General features: G+C 58.6%; 1 protein-coding gene across 2 annotated transcripts; it reads left to right on the forward strand.

The window, feature by feature from the left end:
• The first annotated feature begins 6279 nt into the window (after positions 1-6279).
• On the forward strand, positions 6280-18259 carry Etv3l (ETS variant transcription factor 3 like). Of its 2 annotated transcripts, XM_004871263.3 has the most exons (6): positions 6286-6807; positions 13482-13578; positions 13651-13888; positions 14077-14266; positions 14587-14704; positions 17190-18259. In XM_004871263.3, exons 2-6 carry the CDS (start codon positions 13518-13520, stop codon positions 17663-17665), a joined length of 1083 nt encoding a protein of 360 aa, XP_004871320.1. In that variant the 5' UTR covers positions 6286-6807; positions 13482-13517; the 3' UTR covers positions 17666-18259. The 2 variants fall into 2 exon arrangements, with proteins under 2 accessions (XP_087059502.1, XP_004871320.1); XM_087203376.1 differs by lacking the exon at positions 17190-18259 and having other exon boundaries at positions 6280-6475; positions 14077-14831.
• The last annotated feature ends 790 nt before the right edge of the window (positions 18260-19049 follow it).

Genomic DNA, 19049 nt, shown 5'->3' on the forward strand with positions numbered 1-19049 from the left:
ATAGCCGATAGCAAGCGGCCCACTGAGGAAGGGAGGGGGTGCACAGGGCAGCTGTATGGGTGGGGGGTCCGAGCAGCGGCCTGAGCTCAGGACGGGGCTGGCGTGGGGGGAGACGGAGAGAAGAGGGGGGGAAGCGGGTGGTAGGGGCGGGGGCTGAGAGCAGGGAGCACCCCAGCCTCCTGCCCATGCTATTGATCTGCTAGATTACTCAATTTCACCCGTATTGATCAGGTAATTGCTTTATCTCGGTTCTCATTTGAGGTCTGCATTCTCCTGGCTTCCCCTTCTCTCTCCCTCTTGTTTTTTCCAATCAACCTGACACAGGGCTCCTTCACACTCTCTCTCTCTCTCTCTCTCTCTCTCTCTCTCTCTCTCTCTCTCTCTATATATATATATATATATACACAAATATATATTTGGTTGGGCTGTCCTGGGTTGGTGTTGGGGGCAGAAGAGGAAGGGGCTAGGGTGGAGGGAGGAGGAGACCAGCCTCTCCTTCCGGCCCCAAATTCTCCTCTTCCACGAAATCCCCCCAGTTCCAGATGGTAGAAATGCCCAGAGGTCCGGAAGAGTGAGGGACACAGAGCCCTGGAGGGCCCCAAACTCCAGGGGCACGAGCCTCAGCCTCAGTCTGCTTTTCTCACAATCCCACTCGTCCTGTGCCCACACTGTGAGCCCTGGAGGACCTGCAGCTCCCCCTGGACCTCTGGGAGTCCTGCCTCGTCCCTCTTGTGCTCTTTTTTTTTTTTTTTTTTGGTACCAGGGATTGAACTCGGGCCCTTGCGCATGCGCAGAAGGCGGTGAAACCACTGAGCTAAATCCCCGGCCCCCTCTCGTGCTCTTCCCGGCCCTCTTAAACACGTGTGATGGATGCCAAGGCCCCTGTCGCCCCTGAGTCCTTCCTGCCCACATTCCTCACACTCCTCATCCCTAACACCATCCAGGAACCCCAGGTGCCCAACACCCACCGGGAGGAGCTTCAGCTCTGCCCTCAGAACCCCATTCTGAGGGAGCATATGCTGTTCCTCAAGAAGCCCCTAATCTGAGAAGCCACCGCTCTTGGCTCCTGAAAACCCCCAGTCTGAGGGAACAGTCAAGACCCACTGAGGACCAGACAACACCACGCCAAAGACAGAAAGACAAGGCCCAGAGGGAGGGTGAGTGGTGTCAGATCCCCTGCGTCCGGACAGCTCCGACAGCTCGCAGGCCCGCAGCTCAGAGGGGCCGGAAGCAGATTTGGTTGGTAATCCTCAGAGAATTCCTGCCCTCCGCCGGAAGCCAGGAAAACGGACCCAGCCCCGAGAGGGCTCTGTGGGCCAAGGGGAGGTGCCACCGGGAGCCAGGCCTCCTTCTGGGTCACACTCTGAGTCCCTGGCACCTGGCCTTCCCTGCCCGAAGGGGGCCACATCCAGGAACACAGGCCTTGCCGCCAAGCCGCGATCTGCCTGTAGTCTCGTGGCGTCTGTGAGGCCGGGCACAGTGTTAGCATGCCTCTCTGTTGTCAGAACTCCTCCTGAGCGTCCCCTCAGACTTCCGGCTGCTCCAAAGGGTCAGTGTTCAAACAATTCAAAAATTGCCTTGAGACAAAACCGCAGGAGAACGCAGAGATGGTCCTAGGCTACAGACAAGTCCCGTCTGGCCTTCCGGGAACTCCTGCAGTCTCGCCTGGGAGCTCCAGCCCAGTGCAGGAGGCAGGAGTGGGAAGGAGCAGAGGAAAGGGGCTGAGAGAAGAGGCAGCCAGAAAGCCACGGGGCCCTTTCTCAGCCCTCACCCCAGAGCAGAGCAGCAAAGCGTCCCGGGGTGGGGCTGGGCGCTCACTGTGGGCAAGTGAGTAAGGCTCAGTCGGGTCCTGCTCCTAATCCAGCTCCCTCCCCAGAGCCACCTGACCTCGCCCTCAAGGCCTCCCCATCCCAAGGCCCTGGGGCTCTGCTCTCCCCTTGGAGGAAGGGAGCCCACCAGGCCGAGAGAGGGAAGGACTGCAGGCCAGGGTCGAAGCTCAGTCACAGCACCAAGGGTCCCCATCCGTGTCCCCTGGGAAGTCCTTGCTGCAGTCTAACATTCCTCCACTGCCCCACGGCAGCTTCTCCCCCACTCAAACACCTTTCCCCTCCACCTTCTCCCTCGGCTCTTGGGTGCCCGCCTCCCTCGCCTCTCCCTCCCTGACAGCCGCGCTGCCCTCCTGTCTGGCTTCCTTGTGGGTCCCATTTTCCTGACACGCCCTGGTTTTAGCGCTGAAAGCCCTGCGCTGAGCACAGCCTGCAATCCCGCTCAAGGGGCCAGATTGGGGCAAGCACTGAGAGGCCGGCAGCATTTCCCACGCACGCACGCACGCACGCACGCACGCCCGGGGACACCCACTCACGTCTCCAAAGCGAAGCACAGCCACACGCCTAGCCCCGACCGGCACACACATAGGCCCGCCCATTTACACGCAGACAGGCCCCGCCGGGCTCACTGCCCTCAGGCCCGGAGACAGAGGGCACACACAGCGCGGCGGCAACACACCCTGCAAAGAAAGAAGCCCACCCACACACCTGCAGCTGCCAAGCGTTCTCAGTCAGACACCCCCGGGACAGACAGACACCCGCGCCCAGACACCAACATGGAGCTGCTTCCCAGAGACTGGGAGTGCAAACTGCATCCGGTTTGCTGCGCTCGGGCAGTCAGTCAACAAACACCAGGCTCTCCCCGTCTGACTGTGGACACCACCGGGTGTGGGAGAGGGGAAGGGCGAGGGTCTCAGACACAAGCAACAGGCCTGCCCGGTCCCAGCGCAAGGACAGTCTTGAGAACCACCTCCCCGGACAGCAGGCTGCTGTCGGGGCGGGAAGCCCTCTCCCTGTCTCAGGTCGGGTGCGGGGGTGGAGAAGTGTGAGTGAAATGGGTTTATTACTGGGAGTCTGTTCCCTCGATTGGTATCGATCCCCACATGTCACCTTCCATTGCTACTAATGGGACATGAAGAGTCTGCATGGCCACCAGCTACACACATCCGTGCACGTGCGCGCGCGCGCACACACACACACACACACACACACGGCCTCCCTCCCCTCCTTCAGCTCCTGGATGCAGGGTTCCGGCTCCGGCCACACACCCGGCCATCTTCATCTCCTTCAGTAAGATGTCCCCTCCTCCCAGTGTCCGCCAGGTGGCTCCTTCCCTCCCCCTCTGCCTCTGCCACCTGGAAACCCACCCTCTGCTCAGGAGAGCCCTTTCGCCCTTTCCTGCCCCCCCCCCAATCCGACGGGGCCAGAACCACTGCCTGGACCCTGCCCCGTGATGGGGAGCGCTGCTCCCGCTGTCTGCTGTGGGAAGAACCAGTGGGAAGGGCGTTCTCCCCTCTTCCTCCAGCCTCCCTTGCTTATAAACAGGTCTCTGTCGCCTGCACTGGCCAGACCGGCCCTGCGGGAACCAGCCAGGTCCCCAAAACTTCACTGCACCAGCTGTGACCAGGCCAGACCCTGGGGGAAGAGCAGCCGATGGTGGAGGAGGAGACTTGGGAGCCTTATTTTTGAGCCTCCTTCCTGTTCTTCCCGGAAGAGGATGGCGCCACCTTGTCTGCACCCCACCTGGCCACCCCCTAAGGTCTGAGCACACCTGTGGTCTCTCCAGGCCCTGCCTTTTTTTCCTTTGCACTAAGCTTCATCCCCAACCTTTCTTATTTTTTATTTTGAGACAGGATCTTGCTAAGTTGCCCAGGCTAGTCTCAAACTTGCAGTCCTCCTGCCTCAGCCTCTCAGAGGCTCACACCTGGCATTACAGGTGTGAGCTGCTATACCCGCCAGTTCCTGCCCACTCTAATGTCAGCTTGCTGTAAGACACAAGTGAATCCCAAAAGGACCCTTCAGGTGGTGAGGTCTCCACACAAAGCTAATAAGCTGTGCTCTTTACTCGCTGTCACAGGAAGGTTCTACACGGGGCTCACACAGAGCACTGTTTGGTTTCTCCCCAGAGGAGCCCCTGCCCGCCTGAGCCTGTGCCCACAGCCCCGGGGGCCCAGGCGGGGCTGAGCCACCCCAGGCGGGGAAGGCTGCACTCGGCCACCTTGGCCCAGGCCCGGGGCGGCTTCACTGTGTTAGGAAGGCTGAGAGGCTGCACAGGGCCAGGCCCCGGCAGGGGCGGGTGTGGGGGGGTGCTGGTGCCACCGCCTGTGGAGTCAGAGGAGCTGGGCGGTCTGAACAGGGAGCCGCCTGGGGCAGGGATGCCCTTGGCGTCCTCACTTAGCCATCCCTGGTGGGGAGGCCACACCCAGGCCGGGGTGGGCACTGGGGGGCCAGCTGCACACCAGCTGCCGGGGCCGGTCGGGCCTGAGATCCCGCCCCACACCCTCAGTGCCCCAAAGGCCCTCGGCCATTCCTTCACGTCTGGTGGAAGAAACAGGAGTGGCCCCCGGCCATCCCATGAGCCAGGCGTAAGTCAGGGGCCAGGCCTCCTAATCCAGGCCCAGCCGTGTCTGCCAGGACAGGGACTGAAGAGCAAACCGGACCACAATGGGGCAGAGGGGAGGACCACTGCAGGGGCACGAAGGGCCCTCTGGGGCCCGGTGACGGCAGAACGGGGACAGCAGGACAGCCCGAGCTGCAGCCTGGACGCCTCTCCAGGGTGGCTCTCCAGGGTACAGGAGGGCAGGAGGGCAGGATGGAGTCCAGGCCCCATCTCGCCCCACTCTGCTCCTGCAGGTTCTGCCTGCTCCTCAATGAGCAGGGCTTTCGTGGAGAGGAGAGAGGAGCCGTTCCTCCTGAGTGGTCCCCGTGGGCTCTGGCGTCTCCAGCTGCTCTCTCGGATGGTTCTGGAATTCGAGACCAGATGGGGTGAAGGTGAGCTGGGGGCAGGCCAGGCTCTCTGGAGGGGAAGAGCCAGGGACTCCGGGAGCAGCACCTAATGTGCTGGCTCCTGGCGCTCACCTGAGACTTTGCTGCATACCTGCCTTGCGTGGAGACCGTGTCTGCTTGTGTCCCCCACCGTGGGCCTTAGCCCCTGACACTGTGTTACCTCTTAGCCCTCTTCCCATGGCCCTTTCCTCTTTGCCCTCCTGGTCCCTTGGAGCCCTGTCCTGCCTGACTGTCCCATGAGCACCCAGCTCCTGTATCATCCAGTCTCTCTCTCTCTCTCTCTCCTCACCTTTCTATCACGTTAGCTTCGGTTGATTTAACCAGAAAACAACCCCAGAATTTAATTCCATGGGCCTCCATTCCCATCTCCATCAGCTCAGGGCCGGGGGAGGGGGCAGTGTAATGAGGGGGAGTAGAGGCAGCAGGAAACTTGGCCTCTGGGAGTCAGGGGGGGAAAAAGAAAATCATATTGATCCCCCCATGACATCCATCAGTCTCCTCATCCCTGCCGTGTTCGGGAGGCTGGACATGGGCTTGACAGCTCTGCGGGCAGCTTAGAAGGCACTGTCTTTGGTGTCCACTCCACTCCAAGGTCTCCCAGAATCCCACCCCTTCTCTTTCCTTGGCAGGCTATCTGGTGGCCTTAGCTGCATTTTCTTATTCCCCTGGCTTCCGTTAGTTGGAAGTTCATCTGGTTATCCAACTTCAAGTGAAATTCATAAGGAAAAGGAAAATTCATTTTCTAGATTTTTTTTTTCAATACTGGGGATTGAGGGGCTGGGGATTTAGCTCAGTGGTTCCGGCGCCTGCCTTGCAGGCAGAAGGACCTGAGTTCGATCCCCGGTACCAAAAAAAAAAAAATACTGAGGATTGAACCCAAGGCCTTGCACTGAGCTACATCCCCAGTCCTTTTTTGATTTTTTAGATTTTGAAACCCTAAGCTACCCATACTGGGCTTGAGCTCACACTCCTGCCTCAGCCTTGCAGAGTGCTGGGACTAAAAGGCATGTGCCACCATGCCTGGCTTCATTTGCGAGAATGCAGGGAGGCTACAGATATAATAAATGCTTAAACACCCTTTGAAAAGGAGGCCAAGTAAACTGTTAGTATCATTTTATTTGAGACTAAGAAGAAAAGTTACAAATTGCCAAGACCCAGTGCCAGTGCTGAGCAGAGTAGGGTAGGGGGTTTGGGGCTCAGAGGAAAAGCACTCTCGGTGTGAAGCCAGAGCCGTGAGGGGAACTGCTTTCAGGTGTGCCCTGGATCTGCAGGGAAGAGCTGACAGCGCGGGAGGACAGCTAGCGGGGAGGACTTCCCAGCAGGTCCGCTTCCCCTGAGGGAGCTGAGAAGAGAGCCGAGCTCCCTGTTGGTCTGATGCTTTAGGAGCATCTGCCCCAGCTGCAGGCTGTGGATGTAAGAGACCCAGAGGAAGACCTCCCCTGGCCCCCGCAGGCTGGGGTGCAGGCAGTGGTGTGCCGGGCCCTGAAGGGTTAATGCTATTGTCTGAAAAACCACCCCGCTCCCCTGGGAGCTTGGAGATCCTGCTCTCATTTTAAGTAACCCTAACGCGATGAGCACAGGGTAGTGGCTGGGCGAAGAGCGCACAGAGGAAGCAGGCTGCTTGGCTGCCAGAAGGGACTCTGGTAGGTCTGCGGCAGGGCTCTCCTGTGTCCCCACCCTGCCTGACTGTGGAGCCTCTTGTGGGGCAACTGGGAAGGGGAAAAGAAGGGCACCCCAGCCCCGAGTAGAGAGGGGAGTCCTGGGCCACCCTGACGCTGCCTGAGGAGTAGGGGGCAGCCGCAGAGGCAGCACCTGGGCATCTGCAGGAGGACATCGGCTGGGCTCGGCCACCAGCTCTCTGGGGCAGATGGACTCGGGGCTGCGTGCATGAAGGTCTTAGCATCTCCCTCTCCTGTGGTCTGTGGCATCCCCGTGTGCTCCCTTCCGCCATCCATTCAGCTGAAGCTGGAGAAGAGTAAGTAAGGACTGGAAGCAGCTGGGCACAGGGAGGCAGGCAGGGCTGTGGGCATCACTGCATGGCGATAGGAGGAGCAGGGACAGGAAGCGGCCACCAGGGCGGGGAGAGGGGAGCGCACTCCCACCTGAGCCAGGCTGGCACAGGGTGAACTGAAACCTGTGCCCACCCACCGCCTTCCTCCCTTCCTAGGCTCCCAAGAACCAGGACCAAGAAGCCTGAAAGCGTGGGTCCCCGCGCCCCGTCCCCCCTGTCTTCCCCACCCAGACAGGGTGCCCAGTGGCCCACAGCCCCAAGTCCTTCCCGAGGAAGGGAGAGGGCACGGGCCAGAGGAGCGTGGGAGCCGCAGCCCCTCACATGCCAGCCCCTTTCTGGCCCTGCCCAAGGGCGGCAGGACCCCAGGGGCCCGAGGGACCAGGGTACATGGAGGAGTTGGGGCTTGGCAGAAATCGAGTTTCATGTTCAGTCTGAGCGAGGACATGGGGACTGAGGTTGATTACTGAGTCAGAAGGTGCCAGAGGCCCGGGTTGGTGAGGGCCACTCAGGTGCTGGCTGCTGTCCCTGCGGTCCTGATCCTTATGACTCAGCCCCAGGCCCTTCAGCCGACTCATCCAGCTCAGCTGTTTGCTAGAACTTTCACTTCCTCTTCTTTGGGTCTGGCTTCTCAGCTACCTCAGCGTCCCCTGGAGGGGATTTCTCCTCCCGAGGAGGAGACTAAGGACGGGGCTGCCCAGGGTGCTCCCCCAAGGCACAGCTGTCGGGAATGCAGGGAAAGTTGAGGCTGCCCCTGGGGAAGGGAAGGGACACTGGAGGGTCTGGGGTGGAAGTGAGGGAGGGGGAGCCAGGCCAGGGCCGGGAGAGAAGTGGGAGGCTTTGGTTTCCACCTCTGAAGCCCAGGAGAGACCAGAGAGGAAGGACAGGAAGGAAGAGAAGAAAACAGAAAGTGACGAGAGCCAGCGGCAGCAGAAAAAGGGGTTGGGCAAGAAGCCTGAGACAGAGGCCACGCTTGACAGGAAGGAACTAGGTGACCAGAGAGACAGTCAAGTCAAGGGGAGCAGGGGAAGAGTAGGAGGACGTGCCCCAGACGAGTGAGGACAAGTGACAGCAGGGGAGAAAGAAAACCGAGAGGAGGAAGGAGGGAGGCTGGAGAGAGCAGAGCGGAGGGAAGGGGGGAAGGGGAGAGACTGGCAAGGAGGGGGCAGCAAGCAAGGAGGAAGGTCAGCGTGGGACAGGAGACCTGCAAGGGCCGCGGGAAGGCCCCGAGCCTGCCGCTGGACACATGACCGGGATCTGGGGTGGGACGAGGGGCCTCAGCTTGGACTTCTGCTCCGTGCAGGTTCACAAGCTTTTGGAACCCCACAGCCCCCGGAGGTGCAGAGACAAGCGTCCCTGTTCGGTGGGCCCCAGGGGACTGAGGCTGGTGCAGGACCCCTGGGGAGCCTCTCCCTGGAAGCTGAGGCTGCAGGAGGGAGCTGAGCTGAGAAGGGGTCCTCACCACCCCAGGCCTCGGCCCGCAAGCCCCTCGGTCAGGGAGGAGGGAAAGGAGCCCAGGGAGAGGGCAAAGGCGCCTGTACTCCCACCCTCCTGCCTGGCCCAGCCCCCCGGAGGAAGAGGTGGCTGGCTTTGTCCTTCCCAGACCCCAGGCCCCAGCCCCTCTGGCTCTCCTACCTCAGAGGCTTAGTCATAGCATTATGGAGGCCTCAGGACTCACCACTCTCCTCCCGGGCTGAGATCAAGACAGCAGCAGAGGCTTCTGTGCTCTGAGACTGGGGTGTGAGGGAGGGGAGGGGCGTGCACCTGGCCCAAAAGTAACAAACGTGGGGAGGCCAAGCTGCGAGGGCCTTCGCTCCCCTGTAGCCTGGCTGTTGGTCCACTCTGACCTTAAGGAGCCCCCTCACCCCAAGCTGTACCCCGAACCTCACTGGTGCCGGACTCTGGCATCTGAGTCACTGTTGCGGCCTCGCTCTCTGATCCACTGTCCTCGGACTGGACTCTCCTGGCCTGCTCCCTCGGCTGCCTCTGTGTTCGTAACAGTTCTATTTTCCCACTGAATCAATCAAGCGGTCGCTGAGAAGACCTGGTTTGTCCTCTCAATCAGATTCCGCAGTCAGCCGACACTGGTCGCCTAGAGGCCCACAGCAGCAAGGTGACTTCCATACAGCTCTGCTTTGCATGAGGGCCACACTGGGCTGAGCGGGCTGAGGCTCTGAGCCCTGTGCTTCATGTATGTGCGCGTGTCCCTGTCTTTCTCGGCCTCTCTATTGGCCTCTGTCCACCTGGCTGTCTGGCTTCTGGCTGCCTGGGGTTTGGCTGACATTTTCTCTGGCAAGGAGCCCACATCTGAGGTGCAGACCACCTCCTCTGGGGTCCAGGGCCCTCGGCCAGCCTCACCTCTCTGCTCCAGAAGTTTCACCCTCAAATCTTCTACCCTGATTGGCTGATTAGAGCCGGGTGCCCGGAGTCAGACAGACCTGTTTCCATCCGGCTCCACCACTTGGTGAGGATCTTATGCAAGTCTCTTAATCTTTTGAGCCTTAATTTCCTCACTTTGCAAAATGTAGCTCATGCCCACCTGGAAGGGCTATTGTGAAGAATTGATGAAGTAACACGTGAAAAACCTGCAGCACCCAACGTGGGGAGCGTCGTGGGGGCCCCACTCACATCAGTAAAAATCTTGGAGAGGTCAGGTCTGCTTTGCATGTTTCTTTAGACTCCCAACCTGGCTTAGGACTTGCTCTCTGTTGTTATCCTCATCATCTATATTGCCTTTATTAAATAATGACCTAAAACCTACATGTGTTGTAATGCGCTCTTCCCCTGGCCGAGGGGATTAACCTTATTAGTAGTAATCTGAATGGTGCTGCTGATGACAGTAATAATCGCCTGCTTCCACAGCCCTTCCAGAAACACAAAGTGCCTTAGAGAAATGGCACTGATCATTCGAGATTGAGTTATGACCTCTTTTGATTTATGATCTTCGGTTCCGCTGTGGGTCATGGGGGCTGAAGGGGCTGTACAGAGCCAGTGCGTGGAGCCTCCCTCAGAGGCCGCGTGGGACTTGCCCCACTGAGCATGCATAGAGTGCACACGGGGTTAAGGTTCAATGCCCAGGACAGGTCTCAGGCACGAAGGCGGAACTGAAGCCCGCTCTTCCCTGGGGCACCCAGGGGCTCAGGCAGAAAAGAAAGCACTTGTGGGTGGGTGTTTGGCAGGACTTCCCAACAGCAAGGCTTTCCACACCCAGAGCGCAAGCTTCTTTGAGAGCAGAGCACCTGCCAGGGTGCCCACAAACCTGGGGGCACTGGGGGAGGAGGCTGTTCCCTGCCGCTGACCGCACTTTGGGTTTCCTTTTCAGGCTGCCTCGGTGGCCAAATCCCATGAACATGGAGCCAAGGTCTCCCTGCTCTTTCACTTAGTTGTGCAGCCACTCTGGTGGGAGGTTTTGCTGCATTCAGTCTTAGGCCCTCAGCCTGTGCTGGGCACAGGGCAAGTCCGGGCTGGTAGGAGGCAGGTGTTTGTCATCTTCTTGCAGGATCCTAAATCTAGGCTGGGGGGCCAGGATTTAGCTCAGTGGTTCTGCCGCCTGCCTCACAAGCGCAAGGTCCCCAGTTCGATCTCCGGTACCAAAAATAAAAAACCAACCCCAACTAAATCTACACTGAGAAGCAGCATCAGATCCAGCAGGCAGCAGGAATTCTATCAGCTTAGTCCCGGAACATTCCTGCCCAGAAACCTCTCCCCTCGGCGCACACTCCTTCATTTCCCAGCCCACCACGTTCAGAGGCTGAGGCAGAGCGCTCCCGAGCTGGCTGAGGTTACACTAAGGAGCTTTCTACCGGGTGGGCCTGAAGGAGGGCGAGACAGGAGAGGGCCCTCTGCTTCAGGAGAGCAGGGAAGGTGGATTCCAGAGGACAGCTGTCAGTTTAGGCTTCTTGCTCTCTCTCTCTCTCTGTTTCTTCTTCATGGTGCTGTGGCTAGAACTCAGGGTCCAGAGGCCCATGCCTGTAATCCTACCACTTGGGAGGCTGAGGCAGAAGAATTGCTGCAAGTTTGAGGTCAGCCTGGGCTACATAGTGAGTTCAAGGCCAGCCTGAACCACATAGCGAGACCCTGTCTCAAAACAAACAGACAAAAAAAGAACCCAGGGCCACGGGAAGACTAGGCCAGTGCTCTAATCCTCCATCACTGAGCTACTCTCCACCCCAGCTGTTGGTTTAGGAACTGCAATTTCGCGTGGAGCCGTACTTTCCAGAGATGCTCTTGGCCCAGGCCAAACGGGACTTCAGTGGCCTGTCAGGTTCACTGACCTCATGGCGCAGAGCAGGCCCGGGGAGGAGAGGATCAGCAAGAGGCCACAGGACCTTTTGGTGCTGGGAGTGGGAAGAGTCAGGAGGCTCCTACAAGCTGAGGTGTTGGTGGGGCTTTAATTTCTAACGCCTATGGCTTTTTTTCCCTGTAGCCCAGGGGTTCTTACCATGCGAAGTATGGCCCAAGGAGCAGTAGCAGCAGCGTCTTTAGAGCTTGTTAGAATGGAGAGTCTCGGGTCCACCCACTCCACCTGAATCCAAATCTGCATTTAAAGAGACTCTGGATGATCACTGTGCACATTGGATTAGAGGAGCCCTGGATGATTTTTGGTTTGTTTTGGTTTGCTTGCTTTGAGTCAGGGTCTCTTTAGGCAGTCCAGCCTTGAACTTGCTGTGTAGCCCAGGCCAGCCTCAGATTTGTGATCTTCCTGCCTCAGCCTCCTAAATCCTGGGATCACAGGCTTGTGCCACCACGCCAAGCCAGCAGGTGACTTTCTAAAATGGGTGCTCCAGACACAGCGCCTCGTGTCCTCCACACACAAGAGCCTCCCGAATCCCTGCTGAGAACAGTGCTTCCCTCCTGCCAGCTGCCCTGGAGAGGACAGCCTGGTGCCTGCGCCTGCTGCTGCATGGTCCTACGCAGCCAAGGATCTCCCAGCCCAAGGGCACCTGAGTCCCGTGTCCTCCTAGCAGCCTCTGTTGTTGCTTCCCATGGTGACCGTGGAAAGCAACCTCTCACCCCAGCATCCTCTCTTCCACTTGAGGGTTTTACTGCTCCTTCTGTTGCATCAAGCAAGTCTACCTCAGTGGGGCTCCGTGCAACGCCCTTCCCTGCTCCCCGGGACAGAAACCGCAGGTCCCCTCTGCCTTGCCTAGGGTTCATTAACTGAACGAATACTTCCAGAGCACCTGGGGGTACAAGGCCAGTGCCAGGGGACTCCGGGTGCCAGCAGGAGCAAGATGCCAGTGCTGCTGCCCTGGAGCTGACTTGTTAGTGGGAGCCACAGTCAGAGTGACACCAGCGATGAGCTCATCGCTGTTCAATTACTCTGCCAGCCATCATTTGTGAAGCACCTCCTGCCACATTTCCTCCAAAGTAAGGCCAGGTCTTATATTAGTTTTTGCTCCAAAAGATGCAATAGGGGGCCGGGAATGTAGCTCAGTGGTTCCGCCGCCTGCCTCACGAGTGCAAGGTCCTGAGTTCGATCCCCGGTATGAAGGAAAAAAAAAAAGCATGACAGTCCACACAAAATCGACAGAAAGTTACAAGCACCAAAATTCAGAAAACACTTCTTTATTTGACACGAGGGCCTTAAGTACGTCCAATACACATGACGTATGGAGTATGAAGATGCCTGTTAGACACTGCCATGTCTCCTCATTGTCAAGTGCACACGCTACTCATGCATTGTGTCCGTGCTCCCACTGGTCACCTGGCAGTAAGTCTCAAGTTCATCTGTTTGAATGGGTGTTTTTAAGTATTTTACAAATACTTAACTGTAATCTAGGCTATCATTTTAAGTATTAATGTCAATATTATTTATTTATATTATATTATATTTATATTAAATTATATATTGATAATATTCTTTTAATGCATCCATCGTGTGTTGCAATGCACATCCTAAATGCACCCACGTGGCTGAATGTCTTCTCTTTCTTGGAGGCAGGATCTCACTACGTAGCCCAGGCTGGCCTCAAACTCAGGGCAATCTTCCTGCCTGAGCCAAGTGCTGGGATTACAGGTGTGTGCCACTACACCTGGCGCTGGCTGATGATCTTAACTAGGGCTTATTTTGGGGGTAAGGTTTATATTATGAGTGTCCTGAAAAATCATGCTAGGGCTTATTTTCCAGTTAGGTCTTATTTGGGGGGAAATACGGTATGTGTCAGACACTTGGGACTCACTGGGGAAAATAAAACACAAAAGTCCTGTTCTTCGCACATGTAAAGTTATCCTAAGGTGGCTGTCAGGTAGCAGTGCTTAGATGTCACCTTCTCCCACTCAGGATTTGGAAAGACCCAGTGATTAGTTGCATTTCCTCTTGCCTTTTCTTGGGGAAAACGCCAGTCCTGCCAAGCCCTAAGCAGAGATCTCCCTCTTTGCCTAAGTCCCCCAGCAGGGCCAGAACACGGGGCCCTGGTGTACTTCTCCCTCTGTAAAGTGGCTCGTCCCCAAGCTCCAGGCCTGGGTCAGCCTCAGGACCGTGAGGTGGTCCCCAGAGGAGGCTGAGCCCTGCGCTGCGTATGAGGAAGCTTCCTGCCTCCCTCCCCTTTTCTCCTCTGCACTCTGTTCTCTTTCCCTCCTGGCCTTCTCTGTTCCGTCTTTCTTTCCCTTTCCCTTAAGAGGTGACTGTTTCCCCCCAGGACTCAGCCTCAACCCTCCCTCACCTGCACTGGACCATGCACTGTAGCTGCTTGGCCGAGGGCATCCCGGCCTCCCCTGGCAACTACTGGATCTCAGGTGAGCCTGGCAGCCACCTGGGTGGGGCCCTGGAGCCCCAGGGCAGCCCTCACACTCCCTTCCCCATGCCAGGCTTGGCCTTCCCTGACTGGGCCTACAAAGCCGAGTCCTCCCCAGGCTCCCGGCAGATCCAGCTGTGGCACTTCATCCTGGAGCTGCTGCAGAAGGAAGAGTTCCGCCATGTCATCGCCTGGCAGCAGGGAGAGTACGGGGAGTTTGTCATCAAGGATCCAGATGAGGTGGCCCGCCTCTGGGGCCGCAGGAAATGCAAACCACAGATGAATTATGACAAGCTCAGCCGGGCCCTCAGGTGAGGCGAGCCAGCCCCACAGCCAGATGGGCGGAGTTTGAGGCAAGGGCTGTGGCTCTGGTTCCCTGGTGGGGTTGGTTCCCACTCCCCCGTCCTTGGGAAGGGGGCCAGCTCAGGTGGCCTTGCTGGCTGGGGGTGGGGAGCCACTCTGACTCTGTGCCTGCTCTACTCTAACCTCGCTTCTCCAGGTATTACTACAACAAGAGGATCCTGCACAAGACCAAAGGCAAAAGGTTCACTTACAAGTTCAACTTCAGCAAGTTCATTGTAGTCAACTACCCGGTGTGGGAGGTGCCGGCACCACCCTCCCCCTGCCTGCTGCTGGGGGGCCCCGTCCGGGGCGGGCCAGCCCTTGTGCCCATGGGTGTGCACAGTGAGGTAGGCAGTGAGAGTGGCCCCTGTGCCCAGGGCCCCACCAGCACCTGTCCCTCTGTCCAGGAGGCCCCAGCCCTGCACTCCACCTTGAGGACCATCTTCCTCCAAGGGCTCCCACATCCCAGCCCTGAGCAACCCTGGGCAAGGGTGCTCAGCTGTCTACCTGGCACACTCCCACTGCTGGGCAAGGGACGGTTCAGCACTCTGCATCCGTCCCTCAGTGTGGAGCCAGGGAGCGGGGGCTTGTTTAACCCGGACATGGTATGGGTGTGCTGGAGGACAGATGCCAGGGAGCAGACCCCACTCCACCTCTCGCTCCTCAGCTCCTGCCCAGCATGCTATTCACCCATCAGGCCATGGCAGAGCAGCTGGTCAGACAGTGGACCCTCCGGGAGCCCCCAGAGATCTCTGGGGAGAAGAAGGGGAGCAGCGGCCACTACCGTGAGTGTCTAGGATGGGCGGGACAGAGAATCCTTTTATAAAGACTGTGGAAGGCCCCAACTCATGATGTTCTCCTTCAGAATAGTTTGACTCCGCCAGAGTCCAAAAACAATCTGTATTCAGTAGAAAGCACACTTGCAATTTTGTATTTTGATATTTCCCTGGGCTGGATACAAAGTACACCGGTGAGCCTCCTTTCTGGTCCTTTAGGATCACGTGAGCATTCAGTTGATACTTTCCAGTGTTCTGTTCTGTATGCTAAACTATGATATTCTGTAGCTTAGGTACAGAATAGCTCACATACTAAGGGGGTGGAGCTCAGGCCTCACACATGGTAGGTAAGCACTCTAGCAGTGAGCTACATCCTCAGCCCTTTCAAAATTTTATTTTTAAAAGAATCTCTCGAAGTTGCCTAAGGCTGGCCTAGAACTTCCGGTCCTCCTGCCAGGACCTCCCAATTAGCTGGAATTATAGGTGTGTGGAATTAGAGGAGCCACACGCCTGGTGTCACAGGCTTTAGAAGACTATTTAGGCAGTGATGATGAGGCCAGAGCCAGGCAAGGGTCACAGGTGAAGAAGGAGGCTCAGCTGGAGAGAGATGGGTAAACGAAGTTCGTCCTTATTCGCTTAGTCATTTCTTTCATCCAACGTTTAATGTGCCCAGCATTGTCCTTGGGACGGGTTGCCACCGGGAGCAGGACTGCCTGTAGTCCTGTAGGCAGACTCGGTACTAACAGATCTGCTGCTAGAGCTGCACCCCTGCTACTGAGGGGAAGTGGAGTGCTGAGGCATCAGGGAAGGAAGACTTCGTTGACAAAGTCACGTTTGAGCTGAGACTCAAAGTACACACAGCTGAGCTCAGAGGGAGTGGGAAAGCCCCTGGGACAGAGAGAGGCGCTGGAGGAGGGCCAGGATGGTGGCATGTGGGACGGAGTGGGAGAACAGGGTGGAAATGTAGGCAGATGCCAGTCAGCTTCTACAGCAAGGCAGAGTTCCTGTGGCGAGATCACGGGGCCCCTCCACCCCCTAGGCTGCTGAGCGAAGCCCCAGGAACTTCACTCCAGCCCATTCACAGACTGAAGACCCTGGCCTCCACCCGGCCTGCATGCAGCTGCGGCCCAGACCCTGCGCCCCTCTGCGTGGAGCTGAGGCCGCGGGTGTGGGCAACCAGGGGCAGGCTGGGGCTCGCTGTGCCACCAGTACGGCAGCTGGGATCTGAACAGCCGCTCAGCGCTCCTGGCCCTCCGCCCCAGCACCCCTCCCAGCTCTGGGAGTGTCCTGGGCACCCAGCGCTCCTCTCCGGGAAACCATGAAGGGAGGAAAGTGCCCCTCCCAAGTCCGCACACGCACGCACGCACGCACGCACACGGCAGCCTGTGCTGCGGCCCTGAGGGACGCAGCGCAGGTTTAGGTCACCAGCTCAGCAGCCCTCCAAGCTCCCGGTTGAGCACTGAGGCTCCAGAATGCGGCGGCCGCCCCTCCATCCTGAGAGGCAGAGCCTAGGAGACTCGGCCTTCCTGGGAAGCCGCGCCCCACCTCACGAAGGCCCAGGGATGCGCTCGGCAGGGGCCGCACCCGGATCCTGTTCCTCCACCTGCGTGCGTGGCCGAGTCCTAACTAATTTCCTAGGGGCGCTCACCACGGCCCCAGGGACCATATTAGGGTGCCATTCGCTCTCTGAGTCCAGTGACGTGGTCTCACTGAGGAAAACGCGGCTTGAGGGAGGATTCTGGGGGTGCAGAACGCGGGTTGGAGCCCCAGCTAGTGGGCTCGGGGATCCGGGCAGGGGCGGGCGGCAAAGGGGCGCATTTGGAAGGATGGGAGCAGGCAGCCTGTGAAGGGCCCACGGCGCCTCTCCCGCCGGAGCCGGAGCCAGAGTCTTCGCTGCAGGGCGGGAGTGAAGAGTGGGCTCATGGCAGGGAAGACCCTTCGTTCCTCCCCCCAACACTTTCGTTTCTCTCAGTAGTGGGGACTTGAACCCAGGGCCTTCTCACTCACCTACATCTCCAGCCCTCTTTTCATTTTTTATTTTGAGACAGAGTCTCGCTAAGTCTCCTTCGCACCTGGGCCTCCCCGAGTGCAAGCACCACCACGTCCAGGTCTTTGTGCTGTATTTATTTATTTATTTATTTATTTATTTATTTATTTATTTATTTTTGGAGCAGTAAATCTGTCCCAAGGTGGGCTGGATTCAGGTGAGAAGGGAGCAGATATAGATCCTGCCCCCGCAGAGCTGCGGACACAGAAACTAGGTAAACAGCGCAGGAGAGACTGGGGAGCCCGCAGAGCAGGCGCGGAGGGAGGGCGGCAGGCAGCAGCGGTCCCAACCGGCCGCCGAGTCTGGAAAGCTCCCCCGAGAAGGACACTCCGGAGCGGCCGCGGAAGGAGGGTCAGCCCGGGGATGGGAAAGAGACTGTCCGCGGGAGGCGCAGGGCAAGGCGCAGGGGCGGCGCGCGCTCCTCACCCTCCCTCTGTCTCTCCCCAGGACTCGGCTCTGCCCCCGGCCCCTCCTGGCTCGGCCCATGCTGCCATCTCGGGGGCCTCCGAGGCGAGCTGCCTGGCTTTGGCTCCTGGGCCCCGGCCCTCCCACCCCTGCCCTCCCCGTGGGCCCGCCTCTCGGGGCCCTTCCTGCCTCTTCTCCCGGCACAGCAGCAGCTGCCGAGCATCTCAGAGCCCGACACCCTGCTCCCGGGGCCAGGGTGCTCCCCGGGGCCCCAGCAGGCTCCAGGGCTCCCCCTGACGGCCAGGCTGGGACAAGGCGAGGGGGAGAGGCTTCCGGGGCCACCGCTCAGGCCCGGGGAGCTGGAGGTAAAGCCTGACCCCCTGGCGGGGGCTAAGGGCTGTCTGAACCCCAGGGAGGGCTTCTCCCCAGAGACCTACAGACCGGAGCTCCGGGAAGAGAGCCCCGCGCCCCCCAGCCTGGAGCCCCTCAAAGCGGCGTGGCCCTCGCATCCTCCCTAACTGGCGCAGAAGATGGAGGGGTCTCCAAACTCCACCCTCCCTTGCCCACCTCTTCTCCGGTTTTGTGCCTCTTGGTGACTGGACGCAAGCTGAGACTCGGAGGATTTGAAGAGGTGACTTGCACCGCTACAGAAAGGCACAAATGTGGGGGTGGGGGAAACTGAGGCCAGGCCCCTCCTCTCCCACCGAACTGCTCGTCAGACTACGAAGCCTTGGTCTCCATTTTCTGAGAGAGAGAGAGAGAGAGAGAGAGAGAGAGAGAGAGAGAGAGAGAGAGAGAATGAATAGGGTTTTCATCACTCGAACCATCCATCCCATAACCTACCCAGGTGAGGGAGGAATCAAGGGCCTCGATGGGGAGGGGCCCGGGGCGCCCCTAGCAACGCCCTTCTTCTCTGGGCTCCTTTCACTGTCTAAGTTACGGTCTCCCACCCTGAGCCACGCTCCAAGCCCTTTCTTCTTCCCCTCTGACGCTCCAGTCCCCTTCAGGAGCTTCCTTCTACCTCCTTTGCCCCAGGGATGTGGGAGGAAGGGGCTGCTTCCTGCCTCTGTAATATTCCCCGCTGGCCAGGAATAAAATCCCCTCGGCAGACAGTCCTCTCGGCTGCTGACAGCCTCCCTTCCTCCTGCCAGTGGGTCCCGACCGCCCACCGACTGCCGGGAGCTCCTGCTTCTAGTCCCAGACAGAACTGAGCTCCACCCACGAGTACCGGAAGGGGTTGAGGGCTCCAGGGAGGGCCTGGGCTAGGACTGAAACAGCCTGTCTCCGCCCTGCCATCTCTTTGAGAGCGATAAGGGCTAACGCCCTGGCCCCAGGAGCTCGGAGAGGGAGGGAAACCAGCCTGGGGAACTTCAGAAGAGCAGGGGGTCTTTGGGAGCCCCCGGGCCCCTGCTGAGGACTGCTGAGCAGTTCTGAGGGCTGGGGAGAGTAAGGAGGTCACCAGACACCCAGGCCCTAAGAGTAATAAGCTGAGCAGACCTGAGGTGGCAGGTGGTTTGGGGAGTGGGGACACGTGAGAGAGAGGTTATTGCTCAACCAAGGACGTGCAGGCAGCCAGGGACGCTGCAGGAGCCAAGGCCCGGAGGCACACTGCCCTCCCTCCTCCAGGTGGCAAACCACATGCTAGGATTTCTCTCCAGTCCTTCCTAGGGAGGCACAGAAGGTCCCTCTGCCCATTCCTTGTCCCTGTCCCTCCAGTCCTCTCTCGGCAAAGGCTCCCCTTGCCTTTGCTTGCTGCTTGCTTTTTTGCTTTCTTTCTTTTTGTATTTTTTTTTCTTTTTTGATACCAGGGATAGAACTCAGGACCTTTGGCTTTGGAGGCAGGCGAGGTGCCGCTGAGCTGAATCCCTGGCCCTGTTTTTGCTTTTTGAGACAGGGTCTCAC

Source organism: Heterocephalus glaber, unplaced genomic scaffold (genome assembly GCF_053883595.1).
Source record: "Heterocephalus glaber isolate CG9 unplaced genomic scaffold, H.glaber_assembly_v1.0 deba00001795, whole genome shotgun sequence".
Taxonomy (NCBI): domain Eukaryota; kingdom Metazoa; phylum Chordata; class Mammalia; order Rodentia; family Bathyergidae; genus Heterocephalus; species Heterocephalus glaber.